This window comes from Heterodontus francisci, chromosome 42 (assembly GCF_036365525.1).
Source record: "Heterodontus francisci isolate sHetFra1 chromosome 42, sHetFra1.hap1, whole genome shotgun sequence".
NCBI classification, from domain to species: Eukaryota; Metazoa; Chordata; class Chondrichthyes; order Heterodontiformes; family Heterodontidae; genus Heterodontus; species Heterodontus francisci.
Genome location: NC_090412.1, coordinates 20396837 through 20423960, shown reverse-complemented (window position 1 = coordinate 20423960; position 27124 = coordinate 20396837). Strand labels below are relative to the sequence as shown.

Here is a 27124-nt window from a genome sequence, read left to right as displayed (position 1 = left end):
GAAAGGCTTGGTCAAAAAGGTTTCTTTTGAGGAGATAATCTAAGTAGGACAGAGGGCTAGTGGGGCGTAGAGGCTTATGGAAGAAATTCCAGAGCTTGGGGCCTAGGCAGCTGAAGGCATGGCTGCCAGTGGAGGTGTGAAAGAAATTGGGGATGCACAAGAGGCAAGAATTGGAGGAGCACAGGGACCTCGGAGGTTTGTGGGGCTGGAGGAGGTTACAGAGATAGGGAGAGGGTAAGGCCATGGAGGGATTTGAACACAAGGGTCCTGATATCGGGGCCAGGCAAACTGCAGGGAGTAGGATTCCCAGATTTCTGGGCGGGAGACCTGGAAGTCCAGGTTTTCCAGATGTCCTGCTGAAATTAACAGCAAGTCTTCTTGAAATTGGTTTCAGCTGGTTTCCCACCCGACAGCTAGTTTGATTGGTAGGCTGGAAAGCAGCGGAGAGTGTGTGCCAGACAAGTAGGAGAATGCAGAGGGTGGATGGTTAGGGGAGTCAGAAATTGGGGACTGAACACTCAGATCACGGGAGGATCTGGATGTCATGGGTCTCTTTGCGGGGTCTATAAAGAGGTAAGCTTATTGGGCCTGGAGAAAAAGCTCCTGCTCCTCTAAGCCCACAAGCTGTGCTGGAAAGGCATTTAACTCAGTGATCCAGACATTCCCGCCTCCTTTTAACTGCTGGGAAACCTGGCCTTCTTTAGATAATACCAATTAAAATGGAGACAGACAGCCTTCTCAAAAACTTACACTGACCGACCTGCCTCCTGGGAGAAGCTTGGTTGCCCACACCTCCACCTGCCTCCAGTAAAACTGAAAGTAGCCGGGTTGGGGTCGGGTTTGAGATTTACACATTTTTTACTTCCCACCCATGCCAACCAACCTGTCCTTGAGAGTAAAGCTCCCCACAAGGATGAGAAACTAAAAATCAAGTTGTTGCTGGACTGGGAGCCAGTGTAGGTGATTGAGCACAGGGGTGATGGGTGAATGGGACTTGGTGCGAGTTAGGATAGGGGCAGCAAAGTTTTAGATGAGCTCAAGTTGATGAAATGGTGGGAACTGCAAGGCCTGCCAGGAATGCATTGGAATAATTGAGCCTAGTGGTAACAAAGGCATGGATAATCAGGCCCTACTGCATTTCCATGACACACCCAGATCCCAGAGGGGTAAGTACATTATGCCAACCCACTTATGCCACCCAATCACCCTCAGAAACTTTTTTATACATAGACCTGCCCACTGAATAATCTAGATGTAATTAGATTAGGAGACAGACTGATCTACCCAAAGCAGGATGCACAGGGAGTAAAATTCCACCTCAGTACGGGCACACTGCCGTTATACACCCATTGGGTTGGATTTTCCCATCTGGGTTGTGATCTTGACGTTAGCCTCAATTCTAGATCCGGAACCCCAACGTGGTCGTGGCAGGATGTCAGTCTTGATATTCCTCTTGATATTCCGGGGAGGCGTTGGCGTGGTGGTATTGTCACTGGACTAGTAACCCAGAGACCCAGGGTATTGCTCTGGGGACATGGGTTCAAATCCCACCACAGCAGAAGGTGGAATTTGAATTCAATTAATAAATCTGGAATTAAAAAGCTAGTCTAATGATGGCCACGAAACCATTGTCGATTGTTGTAAAAACCCATCTGGCTCACTAATGTCCTTTAGGGAAGGAAATCTGCTGTCCTTACCTGGTCTGGCCTACATGTGACTCCAGACCCACAGCAATGTGGTTAACTCTTCCATGCCCTCTGAAATGGCCTAGCAAGCCACTCAGTTGTACCTAACTGCTACGAAGTCAACCTCACGTGGACTGCAGCGGTTCAAGAAGGCAGCTCACCACTAACTTCTCAAGGGCAATTAGGGATGGGCAATAAATGCTGGCCTAGCCAGCGGCGCCCACATCCCATGAATGAATTAAAAAAAAATTCCTCGAGGTGGCCAATTAAGAAGCTGCCTCCGGGAGGCCTGTCCAACTCAGGCCAGTGGGTGGTCTAGGGAACTGGCAGGCCCAATGATGGGGCCCTACAGTGATGTCAGGATGGCAACCTCACTGGGCGAGGCAGGTGCTGCTGAGGCAGGCAGGAGACCACAAGGCTGCCTCAAGATGGAGGCACCCTCTGAAGAATTAAGAAACTGTAAAATAAAAAACGTGCCCACAGCTGTCGATGCAGCAGTGTGAAGGAGCCCCTCCACAGAATGGCCAGGGGCACGCCTGTGGCCCTCCGATCCCTGCGGCTCTGGGAGGGGCGGACTAAAGGAGGCCTCGCAGGCTCCCTGGCCTGCCACCAGGAAAATCCTGCCACTGCTGGGTGGTAGCCAGTGCCAATCAGACACAACCTCCAGCAAGATCACTAGGAGGCAGGAACATGTTGGGGAGCCACCCTGACCGCAAGAATCTGTAATCTTGCTCGCAGTCCCTTGGCAATGCTGATCATCAGCCAGTTTTAGGAGAGAACAAAGTGTCTCCTTCGATAGGTGTGACTGCAAAGAGGGAGGCAGATGAACAGAAAGTCACCATTTAATACAGACAAATCGGTGGAGCTTTTTTAAATTGGTAAATGTAGGGAATTAATGAGAACTTACTGAACTGCCTGAAATACTCAATGCTCATAATATGTTAATTGACTTGTAACAACACTTATGGTCGTGGAAAATGGTTAGCTCATTTGCCCAATTGGCCGGCATAGGCGGGGTCAGTGCGAGTGGTGCAATGTATTATCTATTCAGATCGCTTGTATTTTATTTATCCATTAACATTGCAGAAATAATAAATCAAATGAAAACAACTGGAAGCAGTAAAGCTACTGGACAGTGGGTATTCTCCCCACATCCTGGAAAAGTGGGAATTCTCCCCGTGTCTTGGAAAATCGTGAATTCTCCCCGTGTCCTAGAGAATCAGGAATTCTCCCCGTATTTTGGGGAGCGGGGAATTCGCTCTGCGTTCTGGAGTCAGAAATTCTCCTCGCGTCCTAGAGAGCGGGGAATTCTCCCCGTGTTTTGGAGAGCAGGGAGTTCGCCACACCTCCTGGAGAGAGGGGTATTCTCCCCGGGTCCCGGACAGAGGGGAATTCTCCCTGCGTCCTAGAGAATCGGGAATTCTCCCCACGTCCTGGAGAGAGGGGAATTCTCCCCGTGTTTTGCAGAGTCTGGAATTCTCACCATGTCTTAGCAAAGATTACATCCTCGACCAATATCACTAAAAATCAGATTAAATAGTCATTCATCTGATTTTCTGCTTTTGGGATCTTGCTGAATTTTTTATATATTTGTTCTCTGAATACAGGTGGTGCTGGTGAGGTCACATTCACTGCTGGTTATCCAGCAGGCTTTAATAGTCAATCAGAGGTTAGAAAAGGCAGAAACAGCAGGTTCCCTTCCCTGCAAGTTACTAGTTGGACTTTTTTTTTACAACAATCTGGAAGCTTCTATGATTATTTTAACTGCCACTAGGCCACTAATCAGCAGATTCAATTAGTTCCATTTTCCAGTGTCCCAGGGTGGGATTTGAACTTGCAGCCTCTAAATTGCTCCTTGAGTAGAATACTCTTTGGCTGCCATATCCAAGCCTACACAGCAACATCCACCACACTTCAGAAAGCAATTTGGGAGGCGCTGAGGATATAAGTACCAGTTCTTGCTTTTTCCTTTGCTCAATATAACAAATTTACAAATCAAAGCTCACATAGGCTTTACTGAAAATCTCATTCAGAAAGAAAGTCAGTGTGACAGAATATCTCCCTTTGAAAATTTCTAGCTAACTGACTGCGTGACAATGTTTGAGGGTGTGAGGCCAATGCTGAACAAGCCCTTTCCTTCCCTCCCAACAACAAATTTTAAGCTCAACAGGGGCAAACTGTCTTTGAGGCAGGGTGGTGAGGGGGAGGGGCAGAGCCCAGGTCCATCACACATCGGCTCACACTGCGGAGCTTTGTGGCTGTGGCGAATTCCCAGGCTTCCCTAGGAATTCCGCCTGAGTCTTATCCACAGAAGGCCTAAAACCACCAGGTGAACAACAGTCATCAACCCTGGTCAACTTTTTGCCCAATTTCCCAGTGACCCCTCTGCCTCCTGACTACAGGATTTGAATTCTTCGAATTGTTTCTGGTGTTAAGTGCCCATTCGTCCCCCCCCCCCCCCCTCAGGATGGCACTCAACATTTCTGCCTCTGCTGCAGGTATGGGTGCCACCCTGAATAGCTAATTCACCACTACCCAGGCTTTAGGACGTGAGGCTGGGACGGGTCAATAGCAGGTTACAGCCCTGGGCCCTGGTAATGGATTATGGAGTTTTTATACAAAGCCTAGTTCTTTTGTAGAGTACCACAGGTTCAAACCAGTACAACCTACCTCACCATGTAGCTTGCTGGAGACATTGTTAATATGAAAGCAGCATAATGACTAGACAGCTTAAACAAATAACGATTACTTCAAGGACAAGTCTGAGAGCAGTTCAAAACCATTGTATTATAGGATTGCTCACATGACTTCAAGCAGGCTGGAATCTGAAGGCTTGGTTGGCACCCCAAGTGTATATCGGGCGGGTGATGGGCACTACAATCGACCCGTCATCCAGTTCGATGCCCGAGCCAGAGTGAAGGCCGGGCCTGATTTACATTCGCCCAGCAAGCTATTTCGATGTTTACAGGCACCTTGCCAGTCTTGGTCAGGGGGGGTTCCGTAGGCTAGGATGCAGAAATATGCCAAAAATTTATTCGGCTGAGAGGGCACGGAGCGAGGCATTTCAGGGGAATTAAGGGGGTGCAGAGAGGGCCAGAAGATTTCTGAGGGGCACAAATGCTCCTCTCAACCCCCCCCAAAAATCAAAGGAAAATAAACGCACCATTTCCCCAGCAGCCTGCGGTGCTCACTTCAAGGGCTGTTGGCGGTTAGACCATTCAGCACCTGGTACCTGGTGCCCACCGACTGCTCTGCCCTTTGATACGGCAAACTGCCTTGGTGGTTTACCCGTTTAGCGCACCAGAATGAGGCCCTCACCTGAAAACTATGTGAAGACCCCCAGGAAAGTGGCTGTGGGCGCGAATGGGGCAATGAGTTCAGTGCCCTGAATTCCAGACAACTGTTATCCCGTACCCGCCCAGCACAGCAACTTAAAATCAGCCTCTCAAGCATTTTAAGTCATATCTAAATATTGGATCATTGTGCCTTGAAATGATCTTTGTTACAATTTCCTGCGATACGAATATTTCTTTGGCTTTGTTCCTTCTAAGTTTAACTTTGTTTAGACTGAGCTCCTCTCAGAACGCACTGAGCTACCGTACAGTGGGACAAATGAATGCAGGCTAGATTTTCAGCTCGGGACATTGATCGGAAACAGATAATCGGATCTTACCTCCGGCAGAGAATGATACAAACCAGAAGCAGGCCATTTGGCCCATCATGCCTGTGCTGGTACTTCGAAAGAACTATCTCTTGCTCAAGTATTTATCCAATTCCCTTTTGAAAGTTACTATTAAATCTGCTTCCACCCTTTCAGGCAGTGCAGTCCAGACCAGAACAACTTGCTAGTTATAAAAGAAGTTCTCATTTCCCCCCTGAATTCTTTGCCAATTATCTTAAATCTGTGTCCTCTGGTTACTGACCCTCCTGCTAATGGCACCAACTTCTCCCTCCCTACTTAATCAAACCCCTCATCATTTTGAATGCCTCTATCAAGTCTGCCCTCAACCGTCTCTGCTGTAATGAGGATAACTGCAGTTTCTCTAGTCCTGCCACATAACTGAATTCCTACATTTCTGGCACCATTCTGGACCCTTGTTAAGATCTTGACATATTTCCTGAAATGTGCTGCCAGAATTAGACACTTCTTAGCAAAACAACGGCGATTCAATTAGGACTCGAGTCTTAGTGGGGGGAAAATTGGGCTTCCAACAGCCAGTAGATAGAGGAGACAGCATGCTTTCCTTCATTGGACGGGGTATTGCATATGGCATGCTTTCCTTTCCTTCATCGGATGGGGTATTAAGTACAAGGGTTGGCAGGTCATGTTACAGTTGTATAAGACTTTGGTTCGGCCACATTAGGAATACTGCGTGCAGTTCTGGTCGCCACATTACCAAAAGGATGTTGCCTGGTATGGAGGGCGCTAGCTATGAAGAGAGGTTGAGCAGATTAGGATTATTTTCATTAGAAAGACGGAGGTTGAAGGGGGACCTGACTGAGGTGTACAAAATCATGAGAGGTATAGACAGGGTGGATAGCAAGAAGCTTGTTCCCAGAGTGGGGGATTAAATTACTAGGGGTCACGAGTTCAAAGTGAGAGGGGAAAAGTTTAGGGGGATATGCGTGGAAAGTTCTTTACGCAGAGGGTGGTGGGTGCCTGGAATGCGTTGCCAGCGGAGGTGGTAGACACGGGCACGATAGCGTCTTTTAAGATGTATCTAGACAGATACATGAATGGGCAGGAAGCAAAGAGATACAGACCCTTAGAAAATAGGCGACATGTTTAGATAGAGGATCTGGATCGGCGCAGGCTTGGAGGGCCGAAGGGCCTGTTCCTGTGCTGTAATTTTCTTTGTCCTTTGAGACCTTTATCCCAGTAATGGGCTGGGTTTGAGTCCAGTTCCAGAGTTGAATGGACAGAGCCACTGCCCTCTGCTGCCTCGTGAGTTACCTCTGAGTGCTACCTTTGCCTAATGACTGACAGTTAAATTGAATAATTTGGAATTTCTGCTCAGTTTCTCCAGCGGGAAATTAGCAGAGCCCCAGCAGACACAATGTAAATGTCTAAAATTAGCTAATGTTATGGCTGGAGATGGGAAAACCCCAGAGAGATTCAGGACCCGTACACCTACCTCACACAAAGTGATACACGTGAACTATATTGCAGAGGCCCAGCGAGTACCAAAGCTTTAGTTCACATACCATGTGCTGGTGCCTTCTTTAGAAGCTCCAGGACTACCTCCTGTCTCCTGGAACTTTGCCAGTGTTCCTTAGGAAGTGTGAGGGGAAGAAACCAAGGTTTTTCCTGAATGCGCTGTAGCTTTTTCTGCTCTCAGGTGCCGGTGCGGTTGGTTGGGCAGGGGTGGGGAGGTTACACCATGTCTGTTTCCACCTTTGTTCTCATGTACACCCAATGATGGGAACTTTCTTCCTGTGCCAGTACTTTGTGTACAATAATTTCTACAACTGGTTAAAGGTTAGTGTTACATTAATAAGAAAGGGAAATGTTTGCCTGCTATTTTCGGTGTCTCCATGAAGTGTTTGGCAGCCAGCAGTACTCTAATGAACACAGGAATTGCTAGATAAAAAAGCACTCAAAGGCCCATCTAGTTGACCTGCTACCCTCCTGGTAGTCACATAATATAACAAGGGAGTTGTTGAATGATTACAACAATCAATCTTTATCAATCAGTCTACAAAGGTCCTGGATATCAGACGGGGAAAACCCATCGGTGGAGAACTTTGGGAACCAGGGATCTAAAGTCACCCGTTCCTCTCAAGAATGCAACACAGTACTATAGCGAGGCCACCAGCTCCCTGGTTACATCACCCTCCATTATCTCTATGTAAGATAACCATTAGGTTCATCTTTAAAACAGAACTTAATCGAACGCATTGTATCATTTAGCGTATAGCGGCCCCGCTAGAAAATAACTCAGAGCGACAGTATCTTCAGGGTTGTCAACTTATTCGCCTGCGGTCACTTGGGAGGGGGAGGGGCATTTTTCTCCTAACCAGTTAGAGTTGGCAACGCTCCAGGATTGTTCTGCAGTCTCCAGGAATTGAACCTTAATCTCCAGGACACTGCAGGGAACAACTCCAGGAAAAACAAATCATAGGGTCATTGAAAAAATCTTTTTAACAAATAAACGAAAATGCTCCAAATAAATTAAAAATAAGGAAGGATGTGAAGGTCATTGAGAGGGTGCAGAGATTTACCAGAATGGTTCCAGGATTGAGGGATTTTAGCTACAAGGTTAAGTTGGAGAAGCTGGGGTTGTTCTCCTTGGAGCAAAGGAGATCGGATAGAGGAGTACAAGATCATGACAGGTTTGGGTAGGGTAGACAAAGAAAAGCTGTTCCCATTAGCTGACTAGAGAATACAGATTTAAGGCTTTAAGCATGAGATTCGGGGGAATGTGAAGAAGAACTTTATTACACCGTGTGTGGTTATAACCCAGAACTCACTGCCGACAAGGGTGATGGAAGCAGAGACAATCAATGATTTCAAAAGGAAATTGGATGGGTACTTGAGGAAATAAACTTGCAGGGCTACAGGGATAGAGTTGGGCGAGTGAGACTCGACAGAGAACTGGCATGGACTCAATGAGCCAAATAGCCTCCTTCTGTGCCATAATGACTCTATTCGAGAGAAAGGTTGTTTGACTAACAGTCAAAATTCATCCAATTGCTAGCAAAAGGTGGAATCTTAGCCCCGTGGAGACAGGGGGAGGGGAAATTTTTTAAGTTGTGCCCTCTGACGCATTCCCACCTCCACACACTTTTGCCAGAGGTGGGCGTACAGTACCAGCAGCTACCCACCTGGCAGTGGTGGGTAATTGGGCCAATAAAGGCCCAACTTAGGGGGCAATTTTCAGGTGGCGATGGCAAATTACCAGTGTTCAACTGACCCCACCCCTTGCTGAGTGCAGAGGCCAGCGGCAGCTTAGAGGTCGCCTCCTGGCAACTGGCCGGAGTGCCATTGGTGCCTGCCTCCTCTCACTGGCCCAATCAATGAGCCGCAGGAATAAAAAGGCCACAGCCTCAGCCATAACCATTCCTGTGGAGAGGTTTTCCCTCCACACTGATGGTCTTAAGAGCTGTGGAACTTCCTTATATTTAACATTTAAGTAGGTGCCCAAGAGTCCCTCCATTTTGAGGTGTCCTCGCACTCCCCTACCTGCCTCAGAGCACCCACCTCTCCCAATGGGACTGCCGGCCTGGCAGTGCTGTGGGCCATCGTATTGGGAACCCACCTGTCATTCTTAATTGGACAGCAAACGGGGAGACGGCCTCTTAAATGGCTGCCTCCCATAAGGTTCCCTGTCAGGGGCCTCTGACCCAAATGGAGTTGAGACCTGGGAATGGTCCGAACCCGCACTTATAAACAATGTCTTTAAGATTCTGCCCCATGCGTCTGTTCTCCTTTCAATAGACAAATTCCCAAAGTGGGAGGGTAGTGCTTCAAAAAGATGATGCGAGTGTGGGGGAGGGGCAGGTCGAGGTGGTGAAACCTCCAGGAATAGACCCAGAGTTGACAACCCTAGAAGTAGTGCGCCCAAATTGAAAAATTTCAAACTGTGACAAAAAGTTAAATTCATAAAGACAGTGCATAATTCAATTAACCGTATATCAAAACAAAATGATTGTAAACGGGGCTGACTGTAATCAGGTTAACGACAGATTTATCAAATTAAATTTACATACAAAAAATGCTTTTATGTACGAGGCCTAACCCTGGGTAGAGTTCAAAGCTGCAGTACTTTGCTTGTTAGTTATACATTGAAATGGAATCTACCCAACATCCCTAAAATCTGCCACAAATTATTTTCTTCAAAATAGAGTATGGTTTGCTGTCTTTGGTAAAATCTTGTTGGTGTTCATTTTTATAGAGAACATGGGGAGTAAAATTAGTCTTATCTGGTAGCGAATCGGCTGCTGTCTGACATCTGCCAGGGATTATCTTCCCTGTTGAAGTCGTGTGGCCCAAGGTTCAATCTGCGGTCTGTGCGGAGTTCATGGATTTCAGCCAGGGCTTCTCGAATGGTCCTCAGCACCCAGTGTAGGAAGGTGGGCAGTAACTGGCCAGGTTTCCGGTTTCTGAATGCAGTGCAGGAACTACCTCCTTGAAAGTTGGCCCGTGTTGATTTTAGATGAGGACAATGATGGGTCAGGATTAGCCCCTCCTTCCAATGAACAAATTGCTCATAATCGCAGCCTAGGCTCTGACACTAAGAAAGGTTTGCTTGGCTGGAGGGCACTCGGATTTCAGAGGAGGTGGGATTGGGGGAAAATCAGAAAAGAAAAACAGAAAATTGCATTCATATAGCACCTTAAACACAGTTAAATATTCCAAGGTGCTGCACAGAAGGGTTATCAAACAGAATAGGCCACGAGCCACATACTGGAGACATTAGCACAGGTGAGCAAAAGGTTAGGTTTTAGGGAGCGCCTTTAGAGAGCAGAGAGAGGCAGAGGGGGAATTTCGGAGCTTGGGTTCTAGACTGTTGCAGGCATGGCTGCCAATGATGGGGTGAAGGGGCTGGAGGATGTGTAAGAGGTCACAGTTGAAGAAATGCATTGTTCCCAGTCTAGTATCAGGCTGCAGATATTTACAAAGATAGGGAGGGGGAGTGAGGCCAAGAAGAGCTAAATAGGAGCAGGGACTGTTAGGAGCGACAGCAAGCTTTTTTTAAAATTCCGGAGTGAGTGCAACATTTGAAATATGGCAGCTTCTATCCAAGTAGAAAACGAGCAGGCTCTTTCAGAGCTAATGGGTGAAAGTAACTGAAAGGGCGGCTCCTGTTTATTCTGAATGCATTAAATCCAATCTTGCAAATGGTAGCCAAACAAACTAATTTTTTTGGGAGGGAAGTTTTAGATAATTCAACTTCTGTTCCCAGCTATCTGACTGCTCATGGAGAAGCACTGCACCTTCAAACCATCCACTGCAACCTCACCGGCCTCGTAATGGCTCGACAGAAATAGGCAGGCAAGTCAAAGCCCATAGTTCTGACCTTGCACTTGACGAACACACAGGAGTGAATGCAACTGATAAGGTGATTAAAGTGGGAAGAAAGAAAAACTGGGTAAAAGGGAAAACAAAAATATTGAAGCATAACTTAGGGAAAGGGAGACTGAATGACATCAAATTCTGCATTATTGGGTTTGAAAGATCAACACATGGCATACTGCAGCTTTGACAAGTGGCTTTTGAAATCGCAGTGAAATGTATTTTGATTGCTCCAAGCAACATGCTGTTATGTCCTAACGCTTTTACCAATTTTCACATTAGGCATTTTTCTTTGAAATCACTTCATTAATATCACCAACTCGAGCATTACATCTGAAAGAGGAATGGTTAACCCTAACTTGCCTGGCAACAGATATACTGAGGCTGGGAATTTCCACAGTCACCTGTAAATGCGATTTAGCCACACTTCCAGCTAAGTTACAGTGGGGGGGGGGGGGGCGGGGGAAAACAGCTCCAAGGAAATTCCCGGCCCTGCTAATTTTGCCCGTTGACTGGACACTCAGTGTCAAACAAGTTCACCACCCAGTCTGAAGCTACACCCGCTCGGAGAGCAGCTTCTTACACATCGCTGAGTTGGCTTGATGCAGTGGTAACTCTGTGCCCTGAACATTCAGTGTTCTCTTTTTCCTGCTGGTAAACTGTAACCCCTTTTGCAAAGACTCATAGATCGTAACCGTCTCTCTGAAAACAAGGAGGAAGAAGACAACTTTAATACTCAAGTTCAAGTTTTGTTTATATTCTGTGATTAAGAACAACTTTGGAGACATTTGAATGTGATAAATACAAACTCAAACGGGAAAATGAGAATGACATTAGACAATCCATAGGCTCCCTAGAGAGTAATTAGTCAGGGGTGAGAGTGCACGCGCGTCTCAGAGCATCATGAGGGAAATTAGAGATAGCATTAGATCCAAGGAAGAGGCATACAGATTTGTCAGAACAAACAACAGACCTGAGGATTGGGAGCAGTTTAGAATTCAGCAAAGGAGGACCAAGGGATTGATTAAGAAGGGGAAAATAGAGTACGAGAGTAAGCTTGCGGGAACATAAAAATTGACTGTAAAAGTTTCTATAGGTATGTGAAGAGAAAAAGATTGGTGAAGACAAATGTAGGTCCCTTACAGTCAGAAACAGGGGAATTTATTATGGGGAACAAAGAAACGGCTGACCAACTAAATGTATACTTTGTTTCTGTCTTCACAAAGGAGGACACAAATATCATACCAGAAATGTTGGGGAACACAGGGTTTAATGAAAGGGAGGAACTGAAGGAAATCAATATTAATAGAGAAATGGTGTTGGGAAAATTGATGGGATTGAAGGCCGATAAATCCCCAGGGCCTGATAATCTACATCCCAGAGTACTTAAGGAAGTGGCCCTAGAAATAGTAGATGCATTGGTGGTCATCTTCCAAGATTTTATAGACTCTGGAACAGTTCCTACAGATTGGAGGGTAGCTAATGTAACCCCACTATTTAAAAAGGGAGGTAGAGAGAAAACAGGGAATTACAGACCAGTCAGCCTGATGTCGGTAGTGGGGAAAATTCTAGAGTCCATTATCAAAGATTTTATAGCAGAGTACTTAGAGAACAGTGGTAGAATCGGACAGAGTCAACATGGATTTACGAAAGGGAAATCATGCTTGACAAATCTACTAGAATTCTTTGAGGATGTAACTAGTAGAGTTGATAAGGGGGAGCCAGTGGATGTGGTTTATTTGGACTTTGAGAAGGCTTTCGACAAAGTCCCACATGAGAGGTTAGCGTGTAAAATTAAAGCGCATGGGATTGGGGGTAGTGCATTGCGATGGATAGAAAATTGGTTGGCAGACAGGAAACAAAGAGTAGAAATAAACGGGTCTTTTCCCAAATGGCAGGCAGTGACTAGTGGGGTACCACAGGGATCTGTGCTAGGACCCCAGCTATTCACCATATATTTTAATGATTTAGATAAGGGAACTAAATGGAATATCTCCAAATTTGCAGATGACACAAAACAGGGTGGGAGGGCGAGTTGTGAGAAGGATGCAGAGAGGCTTCAGGGTGATTTGGACAAGTTCAGTGAGTGGGCTAATGCATGGCAGATGCAGTATAATGTGGATAAATGTGAGGTTATCCGCTTTGCTGGCAAAAACAGGAAGGCAGATTATCATCTGAACAACTATAAACTGAGAGAGGGGAATATGCAATGAGACCTGGGTGTTCTCGTACACCAGTCGCTAAAGGTAAGCATGTAGGTGCAACAGGCGGTAAAAAGGGCAAATGGTATGTTGGCCTTCATAGCAAGAGGATTCGAGTGTAGGAGTAGGGATGTCTTGCTACAATTATACAGGGCCTTGGCGAGGCCACACCTGGAATATTGTGTGCAGTTTTGGTCTCCTTATCTGAGGAAGGATGTTCTTGCTATAGAGGGAGTGCAGCGAAGGTTTACCAGACTGATTCCTGGGATGGTGGGACTGACGTTTGAGAGAGATTGAGTTGGTTAGGATTATATTCGCTGGAGTTCAGAAGAGTGAGGGGGGATCTCAAAGAAACCTATAAAATTCTAACAGGACTTGACAGGGTAGATGCAGGAAGGATGTTCCCGATGGTGGGGGAGTCCAGAACCAGGGGTCATAGTCTAAGCATATGGGGTAAACCTTTCAGGACTGAGATGAGGAGAAATGTCTTCACCCAGAGAGTGGTGAACCTGTGGAATTCGCTACCACAGAAAGCAGTTGAGGCCAAAACATTGTACGTGTTCAAGAAAGAGTTAGATATAGCTCTTGGGGCGAAAGGGATCAAAGGATATGGGGGGAAAGTGGGAACAGGTTACTGAGTTGGATGATCAGCCATAATCATAATGAATGGTGGAGCAGGCTCGAAGGGCCGAATGGCCTACTCCTGCTCCTATTTTCTATGTTTCTATGTTCCTAAATCCTACTCCAGAGACTTCAGCCCATAATCCAAGCTAACACTTCAGTGCCGTACTGCAGGAGTGCTACACTATCGGAGGTGCTGTCTTTTGGGTGAGATGTTAAACTGAGACCCCTTCTGCAGTCTAAGCTGAACCTAAAATATCGAAGAGGGCAGAGGAGTTCTCCCAGTGTCCTGGCCAACATGCATCTCTCAACCAACATCACTAGAAACAAACTGAATAGCCAATTATCTAATGTACTGTTTGTGGGACCTGTTAGCTTATTGGTTGCTATGTTTCCCTCCAATACTGCATATACTTTAACAAAAAATCATTGGCTGTGAAGGAATTCGAGACGTCCTGAGAACAGGGAAAGTGATATATGAAAGTGAATTATTTTTTAACGTCCAGTTTCAAAAGAATGGCTGCTGATTTATAGCCAAACACATGGGAGTGCTGAACTGTTGCTTGACACAAAAAGTGCTGGAAATAGAGAAAAGGTTGAGGGAAGATTTGATAGAATTGTTCAAAAATCATGAGGGGTCTAGGCAGAGTAGATGCAGAGAAATTGTTTCCATTGGCAGAAAGGTTGAGAACCAGAGGACACTGATTGAAGGTGACTAACAAAAGAACCAATGGCAACGAGAGGAAAATCTATTTAATGCAGTGAGTGGTTAGGATCTGCAATGCACTGTCTGAGAATGCGGTGGATGCCGATATAATCGGGGCTTTCAAAAAGGAACTGGATGAGCTCCTGATCAGGAAATTTTTGCAGGGTTATGGGGAAAGAGCGGGGACGTGGAAATGGCTGAGCTGCTCTTGTAGAGAGCCAGCACAGACACGATGGGCTGAATGGCCTCCTTCTGTCCTGTTAGCATTCTATAATATGCAACAGGTTCCACCATAAAGACAAAAGGGTCCATACCTGAAAGGTTAACTTGCTTTCTCTTTACAGATGCTTGGTGTGTTCAGCATTTCCTGGCTCCATTTCCCACTTCCAAATGCTTGTAATTTTCCTTCAGATATTCCATCTCCTGGGCTTATTTCAAGTGTCTTTTCCACACAATTCAACAGCAGCTACACAAAACTGTGCACTGTTTACCTGAGGTTTGAATCTGACAGTCAGATCTTACTAAAGTCCAACCTCAGGCTACATTTACTCAGTGAATAGTATGGGTACACTTCGGCAGCTCAATGAAAACAGTAAGAGTTGTACAGAGAGTCTCTCCCGTGGATACTACGCTACCAATCAGTCTGAAAGCCAATGCCCCACCTTCCCAAAGGGTGTGTTGGCCATGGCAATGCTGGATGATTTGGGCACAGTTGGAAAACTTTTCCCATTTAGCTCTGGCAATGTGGGGCAGATGGGGCATCTTGGGGATATGGGTGTGGAGGTCGGTATCTATCCCCAGACATATAGACCATTTAAACAACAGAAAGTCACACGTGCTGGGAATTGGGGCATGTCCACACACCTTTTCAAAATTGAACACAACATTCTAACTGCAACCTAACTTATGGTTTGGTATGGGTTTAGCATGACCTCTTTGCTTTTATACTCAAGCCCCTATTTATGAAAGTTCGTGTCTGCTTTGTTGTTTTCACTATCTTGAGCTCCCAATTTTAAAGATCTGTGGTTCTGATGAGGGAGTTGTAATCAATGCTGTAGTATTAACTGCCAATCATTTCACACCTTCCACAGTTGTGCAAGTTGTGAAATACAAAGGGATTAAGAAGTTGTGTATCAATACGGATTAGGAGAACGGCGACAACAGCAACTATTCAGAATCAAGACGAGGCACTGGCCCCCATGCAGTTCCAGCTAGGGACAGAATATGGAAAATAGAGAAATTAAGGAAAGAAGGAAAATATTTATAGAGTGTTTTTCACGATCTCAGGGTATCCCAAAGTGCTTCCCGATCAATGAAATACTTTTCAAGCGTAGTCACTGTTGTAATGTAGGAAACATGGAGCCAAATTACGCACAGCAATCTCCCACAAACAGCAATGAGATAATACACAGTATTCACAGCACAGAGACAGGCTGTTCAGCTCAGGTCCACTCCAGTGTTTATGTGCCGCACGGGTGGGTCATCTGTTTTGCCTAGTGTGGGGAGACAGTGGCGTAGTGGTAATGTTATTGGATTAATAACCCAGAGGCCCAGGATAATGCCCTGGGGACAGGGGTTCAAATCCCACCATGGCAGCTGGTGAAATTTAAATTCAATTCGTCAATAAAAATCTGGTATTGAAAGCTAGTCTCAGTAATGGTGCCATGAAACTATCGACTGTCATAAAAACCCAAGGAAATCCGCCGTCCTTACCTGGTCTGGTCTACACGTGACTCCAGACTCCAGCAATGTGGCTGACTCTTAACTGCTCTCTGAAATGGCCCAGCAAGCCACTCAGTTCAAGAGCAATTAGGGATGGGCAACAAATGCTGGCCTTGCCAGCAATGCCCACATCTCATGAAAGAATTAAAAAAAAATTGTTTGTTGAGAAATAAATATCGGCCAGGACACTGGGGAGAACTCCCCTTGCTCTTCCTCGGAACAGCACCGTGGAATATTGAGTGTCTACCGGAAAGGGTGGATTCGGTTTAACATGAGATGCCCTAGTCGGACCACAAGAAAGGTAACAGAAGGAGTTTTGAAGCAAAAAGAAAAGGGTTAAAAAATGAAAGCAAGATGAACTCTTGTTTTATTGATCAGAATGCAGCACAGATCGAGGATTTGCATTCAATGTGTTTTACCTGTACGGGAACGACTCTTTTAGCAGCTGTAGACAGATCAGAATTGGGGAATCCATAAACGCAACAGTGCTGACAAAATCCAAAGAAGCTGCAGCCTCGGAAGTGCTGTTCACCCCCGCTTGAACAAAGGAGGTGTCCACATTGATTACAGAATTAAGCACTAGTGTCCCTCTGCACATCAATGGAAAATGCATTACAATTATATAGCGACAGTTAACAAGGGTGTAAACAAACAAACAGGCAACAGATCTACATTTAGCAGTGCTTGCAGAGTTAATTCTTCACCCTTCCAGGATGGACGAGACACGTTTTGTAAATCCTACAAACTCTATTATATTGCCTACTTTCTTCAGCACTGTGGATACCTATAAATATTGCTTGACAGAGGTTTAAAAAGATAAATAAGATACTGTGGGTAGCAGAGACATCATCCATATGGTGTCTCTGTTGTGCATCTCCATTTTCCGTTGCTCTACCCTTGGCGGTTGTGTCTAGTCCCAAAACTCTGCAATTTCCTCCCTAAATTTCACTGCCTCTTTCCTCCTTTAAGACACTCCTGTTTGTAAGATCTTGCTATGCACACATAGGTTGCTGCATTTAAGAATATGGGAAACAGGACCAGCAGCAGGCCATACAGCCTCTCGAGCCTGCTCCGCCATTCAATACGTTCATGGCTAATCTTCTGCCTCAACTCCACTTCCCCACCCACTCTTCATATCCCTCGATTCTCTGAAAGACTGATCATCAGTCTATCTCAGCCTTAAATATATTCAGCAATGGAGCATCCCCAGCCCTCTGGGGTGGACACAATGGGCAGGATTTTCATGGTGAGATGAGGGCAGGAATGAAGGCAGTCAAGCCTGGAATTTCCTGCTGTGGCTGCCGTGCTGGTTCCCCGGCACAGCCCAAACTCCCAGCCATTTTCCAGGAGGGCGGATCGGGTCCAAAATGGCTACCTGCCTGCAAGTGGTGGGAAGCCTTTTGAGCCAATTAAGGGGTCTATTAAGGCCCCTCTCCCATGCCGATTGGGAGTTTCCAGTCGGCAGGTAGGACTCCCGCAGTGGCCAAAACACGGCCAGAGAAAGGAGGTGGTTCTAGGTGGCACACCGGGAAGGGGGAAGGGGGTTGGGGGTGGGGGAGGGTGGGGAAAGAGGCGGGCTCCAGTTTGCTTTTAAACCACTCCCCCTCCACAAAGACTGTCTGGCAGCTGTGGCCATTTTAACTTTTAGAGGTATTGAAAGTGCTGAGAGACTGCCTCCATCTTCAGGCAACTTCTTTCAATCTCACTTCGCTGCAGTGGCAGGCTGCAGCTCTGTTATTGCAAGAGGGCATCCTATTGGCCGTTCCCTCCGCGACACCCTGGTCCACTCCTCAGTCACCCCCAACAGCCCCTCCCCTTCCCAATGCACCTTTCCACGCAAGTACGGGAGATGCAACACCTGCCCTTCGACCTCCTCTCTCCTCACCATCCAAGGCCCCAAACACTTTGTCCAGAAGCAACAGCGATTTACTTGTACTTCTTTCAATTTAGTATACTGTACTCACTGCTCACGATGTTGTCTCCTCGACACTGGGGAGACCAAATGCAGACTGGATGACCGTTTGTGGAACACCTCTGTTCAGCCTGCAAGCATGACCCTGAGCTTCCTGTTGCCTGTCATTTCAATTGTCTATCCCACTCCGACTCGCACTGTCCTCAGCCTGCTGCAGTGTTCCAATGAAGCTCAACACAAGGTCAAGGAACAACACCTCATCTTTCGACTGAGCATTTTACAGCCTTCTGGACTCAACATCAGAGTTCAACAATTTCAGATCAGAACCTCTGCCCCCATTTTGTTTTGTGCTTTTTTGCTGGTTTGTTTTCTCCTCATTTCTTTCTTAATCTCTTTGTCTTGCGTTCAGACAGCTGCCACTCACACCTCCTCTACAAACATCTTGTGTTTCTTTACTTCTCCCATTACCACTCACTTTGCCTTTGTACCATGAAACCTTTTGCTATTTAATCTCTCCTGCCCTCTACTCTATCACAGATCCCTTTTGTTCTTCTTCCCGCCCTCCCCTTTCACTTGCTGAAAACCTATTATAATTCTAATGTCTTCCTAATGAAAGATCACACACCTGAAATCTTAACTCTGCTTCTCTCTCCACAGATGCTGCCAGACCTGCTGAATATTTTCAGCATTTTCTGTTTTTATTTCATTTAGTTTATTTATTTTTTATTTCTTTATTTCAGATTTCAGGCCATGATCTGTTTGAATGGCGGAGAAGGCTCGATGGGCCAAATGGCCTACTCCTATTTCCTATGGTCTACAGTATTTTGCTTTTGTGTGTTCTAGAGAGTCGGGATAAATGGTTAATGTTCAGGTTGGCAAATTGTAACTAGTGGAGTGCCACAGGGTCAGTTCTGGGGCCTCAACTATTTTACAATCTATATTAACGACTCAGATGAAGGGATCAAGTGCACTATAGCCAAATTTGCTGACGATACAAAGATAAGTAGAAAAGCAAGTTGTGAGAAGGACACAAAAAGTCTGCAAAGGGATAATAGATTAAGTGAGTGGGCAAAAATTCGGCAGATGGAGTATAATGTGGGGAAAATGCGAGGTTATCCACTTTGGTAAGAAGAATAGAAAGGCAAAGTATTTAAATGGAGAGGAACTACAGAATGCTGTGATACAGAGGGATCTGGGGGTACACGAAACACAAAACATTAGCATGCAGGTACAGCAAGTAATTAGGAAGGCAAATGGAATGTTGGCCTTTATTGCAAAGGGGGATGGAGTATAAAAATAGAGAAATATTGCTACAGCTGTACAGGTTGTTGATGAGACCACACCGAGAGTACTGTGAATAGTTTTAGTCTTGTTCTTTAAGGAGGGGTGTATTTGCATTGGAGGTAGTTCGCAGAAGGTTCAGTAGGTTGATTCTTGAGATGAAGGGGTTTGTCTTATGACAAAAGGTTGAGCAGGTCGGGCCTATGCTCAGAATTTAGAAGAATGAGAGGTGATCTTATTGAAATATCTAAGATTCTGAGGGGGCTTGACAGGGTAGATGCTTAGAGGATGTTTCTACTTGTGGGGGAATCCAGAACCGCAGGGCATAGTTTCAGAATAAGGAGCCTCCCATTTAAGATGGAGATGAGGAGGAATTTTTTCTCTCAGAGCGTCGTGAATCTTTGGAATTCTCTTCCCTAGAGAGCAGTGGAGGCTGGGTCATTGAATATATTCAAGGCTGAGTTAGACAGATTTTTGAACTATAGGGGAGTCAAGGATTATAGAGAACAGGCAAAATCAGATCAGCCATAATCTTAATGAATAGCTGCGCAGTTTTGAGGGGCTGTATGCCCTTCTCCTGCTCCTATTCTTTACATTTTTATGTGACAGTTGACATTGAAAAATTGAATGGGAAATGCTGACGTACCAATTTACAACAGTAAATGTTGACAGAAAAGTTTGACCAAAAATAGTGACAACAGCAAGTAAGGTCTGTAAACAAGAAGTGCACACTATGCAAAATATACAGATGTTAACTTTCGGGATTATTCTGAGAGTAAATAAAAATTCTTTCACTTCAATCGGGGATTTTAATGTTGAAGGTGGCACATGCCAGAATATTCTAGAGGAGTGGCAACCTTCTGCAGCTTCAACCTGGTAGCGGTCACTCATGTGTAAGCCTAGGTTATCAGTGCCAATTGAATGAGTCAGAAGAATCATAGGTGATGCAGTTAAACCAATGGAATGGAAAGGGGTGAATTCTAGGAAGGGCAGGCAATCCACTCCACCAGCTTAGCAGACAAAAACCAACCCTCAGTGATCTGTAGAATTGATTCTGATGGTGCTGATTGTCCAACAGTGTCCACAGGAGCACTGAACTTAAAGACTAAAGTGATGAATTAGGGTAATTTAGCTAAGGCTAGATTATGCTGTACAGTTTACTAATTGTTCCGTGAATGGTATCAGTACCACTTTAATAAAAAAAACATAATGAGGTGCTGGACACCTTGTCTGACTTCGATACTTCCACTTACATACCTATTTCTAATGTTGGTTTTAGACTTTTGACTCCACAAGCTGAGTTCGATATTGCCTGAAATGTCAATTCCAAGTCCCCCTTGGAATTCAGTGCTTGCTTGAAGCCCAGACTGCAGTACGATTGCCTGCAGGAGAGAGGGAATTGAACACACTATATCTGTGCAGCAAAAGCAAATGTTTTCAATTGGTGTTGAGTACTCTGGGAAAATGTGTTATCTCTATTACTTACATGCAGTTTTATATTCCCCAAGTTTCCGAAATTGAAGCAGACTAATCTGAAATGCCGCAAGGTGAACAATGACTTCAGCAATCACCTTATTTTCAAACCTGTTTTAATTTCACACCTCGTCCCCACATTTTTCATTTATTTCCTAATTCCTCAGGCCTCACAGCCTTTGTCATACAGACTTTGCTGTCCATTACTTGACTGAAATGATCTGTAACATGATTCCATTCATGATTTCTCTGTGTTTTATAAATATTTTTCCCACCTGCTGATTCTGATTATAATATCCCAATCTGCCTCTTATTTTTGAGTTTCGAATACGGGGCCGTACTCAAAACACTAACTTGTCTGTTCTCTACAAACATATGACTAAACAGCTGTGTTTCCAGCATTTTTTCTTTTTGCTTCTCAATCCCATCCACTTGAATTCCATAAATTTATATTGCAAGTAGAAAATGTTCGTGCGATTCCCCATAGTTAACTATACTTTACATTCACAGACATTTAGGAAACGATTGCTAATGGACTCGCACCCCACCGTGGGCTTTGTGCTGACATTTCACTGCAGTAATGAGGAATTGCTGCATTGTCAGATGTGACGTCTTTGAGATGAGACTTTAAACTAAGGCCCGGTGGATGTGGAAGATTCTGTTGTCTGTTGGACGAGGAGCAGGGAGTTCTCCCAGGGTCCTGGCCAACGTTCCTCCCTCAAACAACACCACCAAAACCGTTCATTCATTTGCTGTTAGAGGGGTCTTGCTGTCCACAAATTATCTCCCATATTTTCCCTCATAACAGTGTCTGCATTTCATTATGGAAAGAGATTTAGGACATTCTAAGAATGTGCTAACGTGCTTCATTATTACAAATTCTTTCTTTCCAACAGCTTACAGTAGAGAAAGGACTGGTTCCATCCAGGATAACTAAAAGGTATTAATTATTTAAAACGAAGAGGTAAAGTAAAACCAGGACAGAATGGTACATTAAAATATCAAAACTTAAATTACAATATTCTCATACTGGATGTCATTTATGTTGTGTGCATGATATAACATCTATAAAACCTATATTTCTCTGCATAAATACAATTATTTTTCTTTGTCATTTTTTTTTCTATTATCTTGGCTTCATTGAGCATTGTCACATACTGTTGCTATGGGCATACCACATTATTAATGCAAACTTGTAGGGACTGGCAAAGTAATAATTTTGATTGCAATCATCTTATTTGACTGTTGCTATTGACTACTGTAGATCAATGGAAAAGTTTATATGCGTTTGTATTAATCTAGTTTGTAATAACGAAGTTTATTGGACTTCATTACCTGTGGATGGTCAATAAGTAAGATGGATCCTTTTATAATGCTTGTAGGCTCTTCAGTGATGGACCAGAGCTTTTCCATTAGGTCACTGTACCCTTGGAAGAACACTACAGGAGGGAATTGGACATCAAAGAGGATCACGGACATACCAGCCATGACTTCATCATCATCATTCTGAACCTCCTGAGAACTTTCTCTGAAGAATGAGTCCAGACCTTGGGCTTCAATTGATACCTGTTCCAGATGTGAAGAAGTGTATGTAATAAATAACAGTGACAACTGCACCATGTCAAATCAGAGCTGGAACCAGTTCAAGTTCTGAGAAAGCCAGGACTGGTATGAGAAAACATGCTGAACACTTAATATGAAGCTGGAGCATCTACTATGTGAAATTGTCACTATCCAAGACTCCTGTAGCCTGTACAGAATCTATCTGGCAGAAACTACTGTGTCACCACAACAAGTAGAATGGTTGTCATGGACATCAATCTCCTGTTTTATGTAAGGGCTTTTCTTGATTAGTTCTTGAGGTGGTGACACTGGGGAAACATCGAGACAGTGGTGGGTCAGCCTACTCTTTGAACAGACTCATTGTTATAATGGTGTAGGTAAAGGTGCAGCAACCTCCTAATCAGCGGCTGTAACTTCAGAGGACGATGATCAGAAATGAGCTGTAAGCAATGTAGAGAGGGTTTCTGCTGACATTATGGCGGAGAAACCCAAGGAAGTTCCCGGTGGGAACGCCAAGATTTTCACCGTGCAAAGATGAAGGATTAGGCTCACATTGTGGGCGGCCAGAATGCTGACAGTAAACAATCTTAATCAAAGACGTGATCCCGTGCAGAAAGACTCCAACAGGAATTTCCACAAATGTAACTAAAATCTAAATATACACATTATTTAAAACAATTATTTAAGAGCAACACGAGAAGAAATGAACAGACCTGAATTGCATGAAGTTTATTCTCCCGGGTAAATACAAAGAAATTGGAATTACTCTGCTGTAAGATTCCAGTGTCTCCAAAGAGTAAATCCATGTTGTATGAGGACACCATATCTGTGGTAACTTATAAAGAAAGCAATTAAATTGAAACAGATTTCTTTAAACAGGTAATATTTAAGTGATTATATATGCAGAAAAAAAATGTAATCCAATAGCTCAATTTTAAATGTTGTAATATTTTATAACCAAAAATAACGAAATGTTACTTTGCAGATTGTGTCTCTTTTACCTGCTAAATATCCTGAAGAAGATGAAGAACTCCCAGTTCTGGACAGTCGATTGTAATTATATATCATTGGGTCTTTCAGGACTTGGCGGATTACTTTGCTACAAAAAATAGAAGTGAAAGGTTTTATGTAAGGTTTAAGAGGTTTTTCTATAATTCTCAATACTGACTGTAAGTGCAACTACAGGGAACATAATTCAACAAGAATTTGGGACAAAAATAGAACTACAACTCAGCATGCAACATATTATTTTCCCACAGACCAGGCTAATGGCATGAAATTATCTTCCTCAACGACTTTAACTGGTGGCCTCTGCACAGCTCGAACGATGAAAATGTACAGAGTGCATATTTGAGAGCTTCATAGGGGTCAAGAGGATGGATAATGTGGAAAATAAAAACTGCTTCAAAAGTGTTTATTCTAAGTTTGAGGATGTGACTTGCTGTTGGGGCAAAGCAGTGGAGACATTTTAACTAGTGAATCCTGATGGATGGGCTCCGCACAACCAATTGCATGAACAAATAAAAACTTACTGACATCCCCCTACCAACGCTGGCAGAGGACCCTTTCTTTGGTAGCTATCCAATCTGCTGCAGGTACTACAAACTCTTTAACAAAAACAAGAAATGCTGGATTCACTCAGCAGGTCTGGCAGCATCTGTGGAAAGAGAAGCAGAGTTAACGTTTCGGGTCAGTGACCCTTCTTCGGAGTTCTGAAGAAGGGTCACTGACCCGAAACGTTAACTCTGCTTCTCTTTCCACAGATGCTGCTAGACCTGCTGAGTGAATCCAGCATTTCTTGTTTTTGTTAAAGAGTTTGTAGTACCTGCAGTATTTTGCTTTTATACTACAAACTCTTTCCTGGGCTATCTAAATGCAGCTCTGCAAATCAATCACCTTCAGGCTATGAGGTAAATTAGGACCATAATGGAACGATGCTGATGCACAGGATTGACTCAGAGGCGTTCCTGCAGAAAGCACTTCTTTTCTTGCCAGATGATACCAGAACTGAGGCGACACTTATAAAGGTTGACCAGGCTAAGACTCTTTTCTCTAGAAAAGAAAAGGCTGAGGGGTCACCTAACAGAAGTCTTTAAAATTATCAAGCGGTCTGAAAGGTAGATTTGACGGGGGGGCGGGGGGGCGTGGGGGGGTTGTTGGGAGAGGAATTCCAAAATGAAGGGATATAAATATAAGAGAGACGCCAATAAATCCAATAGGGAATTCAGGAGAAACATCTTTACCCAGAGAGTGGAGAGAATGTGGAACTCACTGCCACAAGGAGGCAGCCAACGGGGGTCTTGATGTCTGGCAAAAGCACCGCCGAGAACCCTGTGTCACACCTTCTGTGGGAGGCCTGTTGAATCAAGTGCCAATTAGACACTTAACTGGACAGTGGCAGGCCTTCCACGGGATAAAGGACCCCGGCAACGGAAGTCCCGCCCTCTGAGAGCAGCCAGCCAATCACAGGCCAGCAGGTCTTTCAATGCTGCCGGCGGAGCACCCATCCGAGGCCTAGGAGCAACGCTGGACCCAGGACACAGGTAGGTCAGGGTGGGAGGGGTCTCGTGGGGTGGGGGTCATGGGGGAGGAGGCGTAGGGGGCACAGCAGCAAGGGCAGGTGGGTGGCTCTCAGCAGGCCCTTCCCAATGCCAAGTCCCTCGTTCAGGGATTGTGCCTTCTAATGAGGGAACTCACCCCATCCCATCCCTCCACCCTGGAGCCAGCAAGCAGCCCTCACAGTTTTTCTTGCCATGCATTAATTGCCCACTTAAGGGCCTCAATTGGCAGCAGGGCAGGAAGGCCATTCACACGCCTTCACACCCTGGACTTAATTTCGGCATAGGCGGGAAGGTGGCACGTACCCTCCCCCAACCGTGCCTGATTATGTGCTCTTCCCCGCAGTGGGTTTGCAGGCGGAGTAGCTGAGGCGAATAGCTCAGATGCATTTAAGTGGAAGCTAGTTAGACACATGAGGGAGTAAGGAACGGAAGGATATTCTGTAGGGCGAGACGAAGCAGGGTGGGAGGGAGCTCATGCGGAACATAAACACCAGAACTGACCAGTTGGGTCAAATGGTCTGTTTCCATCCTGTAAATTCTATCTAAATCAATGTAGTCCGGATGCTTAACCGGGTCCTAAATGCAGTCACAGCTGATTTGGGGGATTTAGTGCTGCCTGTTGTCAATGATTTGCCCAATGTTTGAGAGGGAATTCGCACACTTTAGCCCACAGTCTGAAACCAGCAAGCTGGTGTATAAACCAGTGGAGGAATCTTTTCCCAAAAGATCTCATTGACCTATGACTGTCAGAGGAACAAGAGTTTCCAAGTTACTGTAACTCTGCTCTCACCTTGCCGGATGATAGTCAGAGCGCAGAATATTCTGTAGTTTTGCTGCGATATACTTTGACGGTTCCGATTCTATTTCTCCAACAGACAGCAAGATATTTTTCAATTCCATAGCTGAAGGGTGGTTATTGAGAATCACATCGAGTGCAGCCAGTCGCACCATTGTCCCATAGTGATTCCTGCTCTGGTGAAAAATCCTGTTCATCTGCTTCTTCACCTAATTGTGAATAAGTAATATTTTTATAGATGTAACAGGTCATCAGTAATGCAGTGTATATCACCAACTTACACAGTTCATTATTCAGTGTTGTCACTAAGCTTGTTTGGTGTATGGGTGTCTAGCATTCCGTCCTTGAGCGCACTCCTCTCCTCACTCTGCCACAAGCAATTTGGCCCTCGAAGCCCGGGCTACCTTTGTCCCATTTATTCTCACATTTCCTACTTGCTGGTTTGTTCTTCTTTGATTTTTCAGGTTTACAGGTTTGGAAGGGGCTGTTTTTAGTGCTCCTGGCTCACTGGTGGATGGATTGCAAATGGAGCAATGATGTAAACTTTACAGGTTTAAGTATCGGACTCGGCACTCCCAGCAGGGAGCTCCGCCTGGCACACATCGGAAATTCAGAGGCATGTGGCACATGTTTCATCCTGTTGATTTAAATGGTTGGAAAGTCATGTGCTGCACATTCCCAAATTTCCATTACACTCTCACTATGAGTAACACTCCCTGTGAGTGATCCGACCTGAGTGAGGCTCCCTGGGGGCAAGGCTCCCTCGGGGCAACATTTCCCATGGGCAAGGAGGCGAGGCTCCCTGCCAGAGGTACAAAGTCATAAAGTTACTTTTTATACGCGACCCTCAAAACTTTGACTGAGGGGACATCAATCAGTTCATCATTGTGCCACTTGCACAACACAGGAAGGATGCACCTCCCACCCACATCGGGTTACAGGGTGACTGCAATCACATATACAACAACAAAAACAACTTACATTCATATAGCACCCTTAACGTTCTAAAATCATACCATGGCACTTCGCCGGATTATTATTAGACAAAATTTGACATTAAACAACATAGAGAGATATTAGGACAGGTAAGCAAAAGCTTGGTCAAAGAAACAGCTTTAAGGATTAACTTGAAGGAGGAGAGAGAAATATAGAGGTGAAGAGGTTTAGGGAGGGAATTCCAGAGCTTAGGGCCTAGGCAGGTGAAGGCACAGCCACCAATGTGCAGTGAAGAAAATTGGGAAACTCAAGAGGCCATCCTTGGAGGAAAGGAGAGATCTCGGAGGGCTGGAGGAAGTTAGAGATAGACAGGAATGAGGCTATGGAGGGATGTGAATACCAGAATGAGAATTCTTAAATCAAAGCATTGCCAGACCAGGAGATAGGGGGATGAGTGAATGGGACTTGGTGTGCAATAGGATATACATGCAGCAGAGTTTACAGTGAGCTCAATTTAACTGAGGGTGAAAGGTGGTAGGCCAGTCAGGAGTGTATTGGAATCACAATGCTCGCTATAACTCCAGTTTCATCAAGCTGATATTGAATGTAATTGTGCTTCCATTCATTTGGTGTCAGGCTGCTGATAGCTTT

At 45.0% G+C, this 27124-nt stretch overlaps 1 protein-coding gene across 1 annotated transcript in view; it reads right to left on the bottom strand.

The window, feature by feature from the left end:
- Nucleotides 1-7350: 7350 nt before the first annotated feature.
- Nucleotides 7351-27124, bottom strand: part of LOC137355505 (microsomal triglyceride transfer protein large subunit-like) — a 93464-nt gene continuing 73690 nt past the window's right edge. The window contains exons 12-18 of the mRNA XM_068020726.1: nucleotides 25532-25746; nucleotides 23182-23279; nucleotides 22894-23015; nucleotides 21953-22183; nucleotides 20402-20526; nucleotides 16371-16541; nucleotides 7351-11403 (exon numbers count right to left, since the gene is read on the bottom strand). Coding sequence (XP_067876827.1) covers nucleotides 11256-11403; nucleotides 16371-16541; nucleotides 20402-20526; nucleotides 21953-22183; nucleotides 22894-23015; nucleotides 23182-23279; nucleotides 25532-25746 — 1110 coding nt within the window. The 3' untranslated portion in view covers nucleotides 7351-11255. The remainder of the gene's footprint in view (nucleotides 11404-16370; nucleotides 16542-20401; nucleotides 20527-21952; nucleotides 22184-22893; nucleotides 23016-23181; nucleotides 23280-25531; nucleotides 25747-27124) is intronic.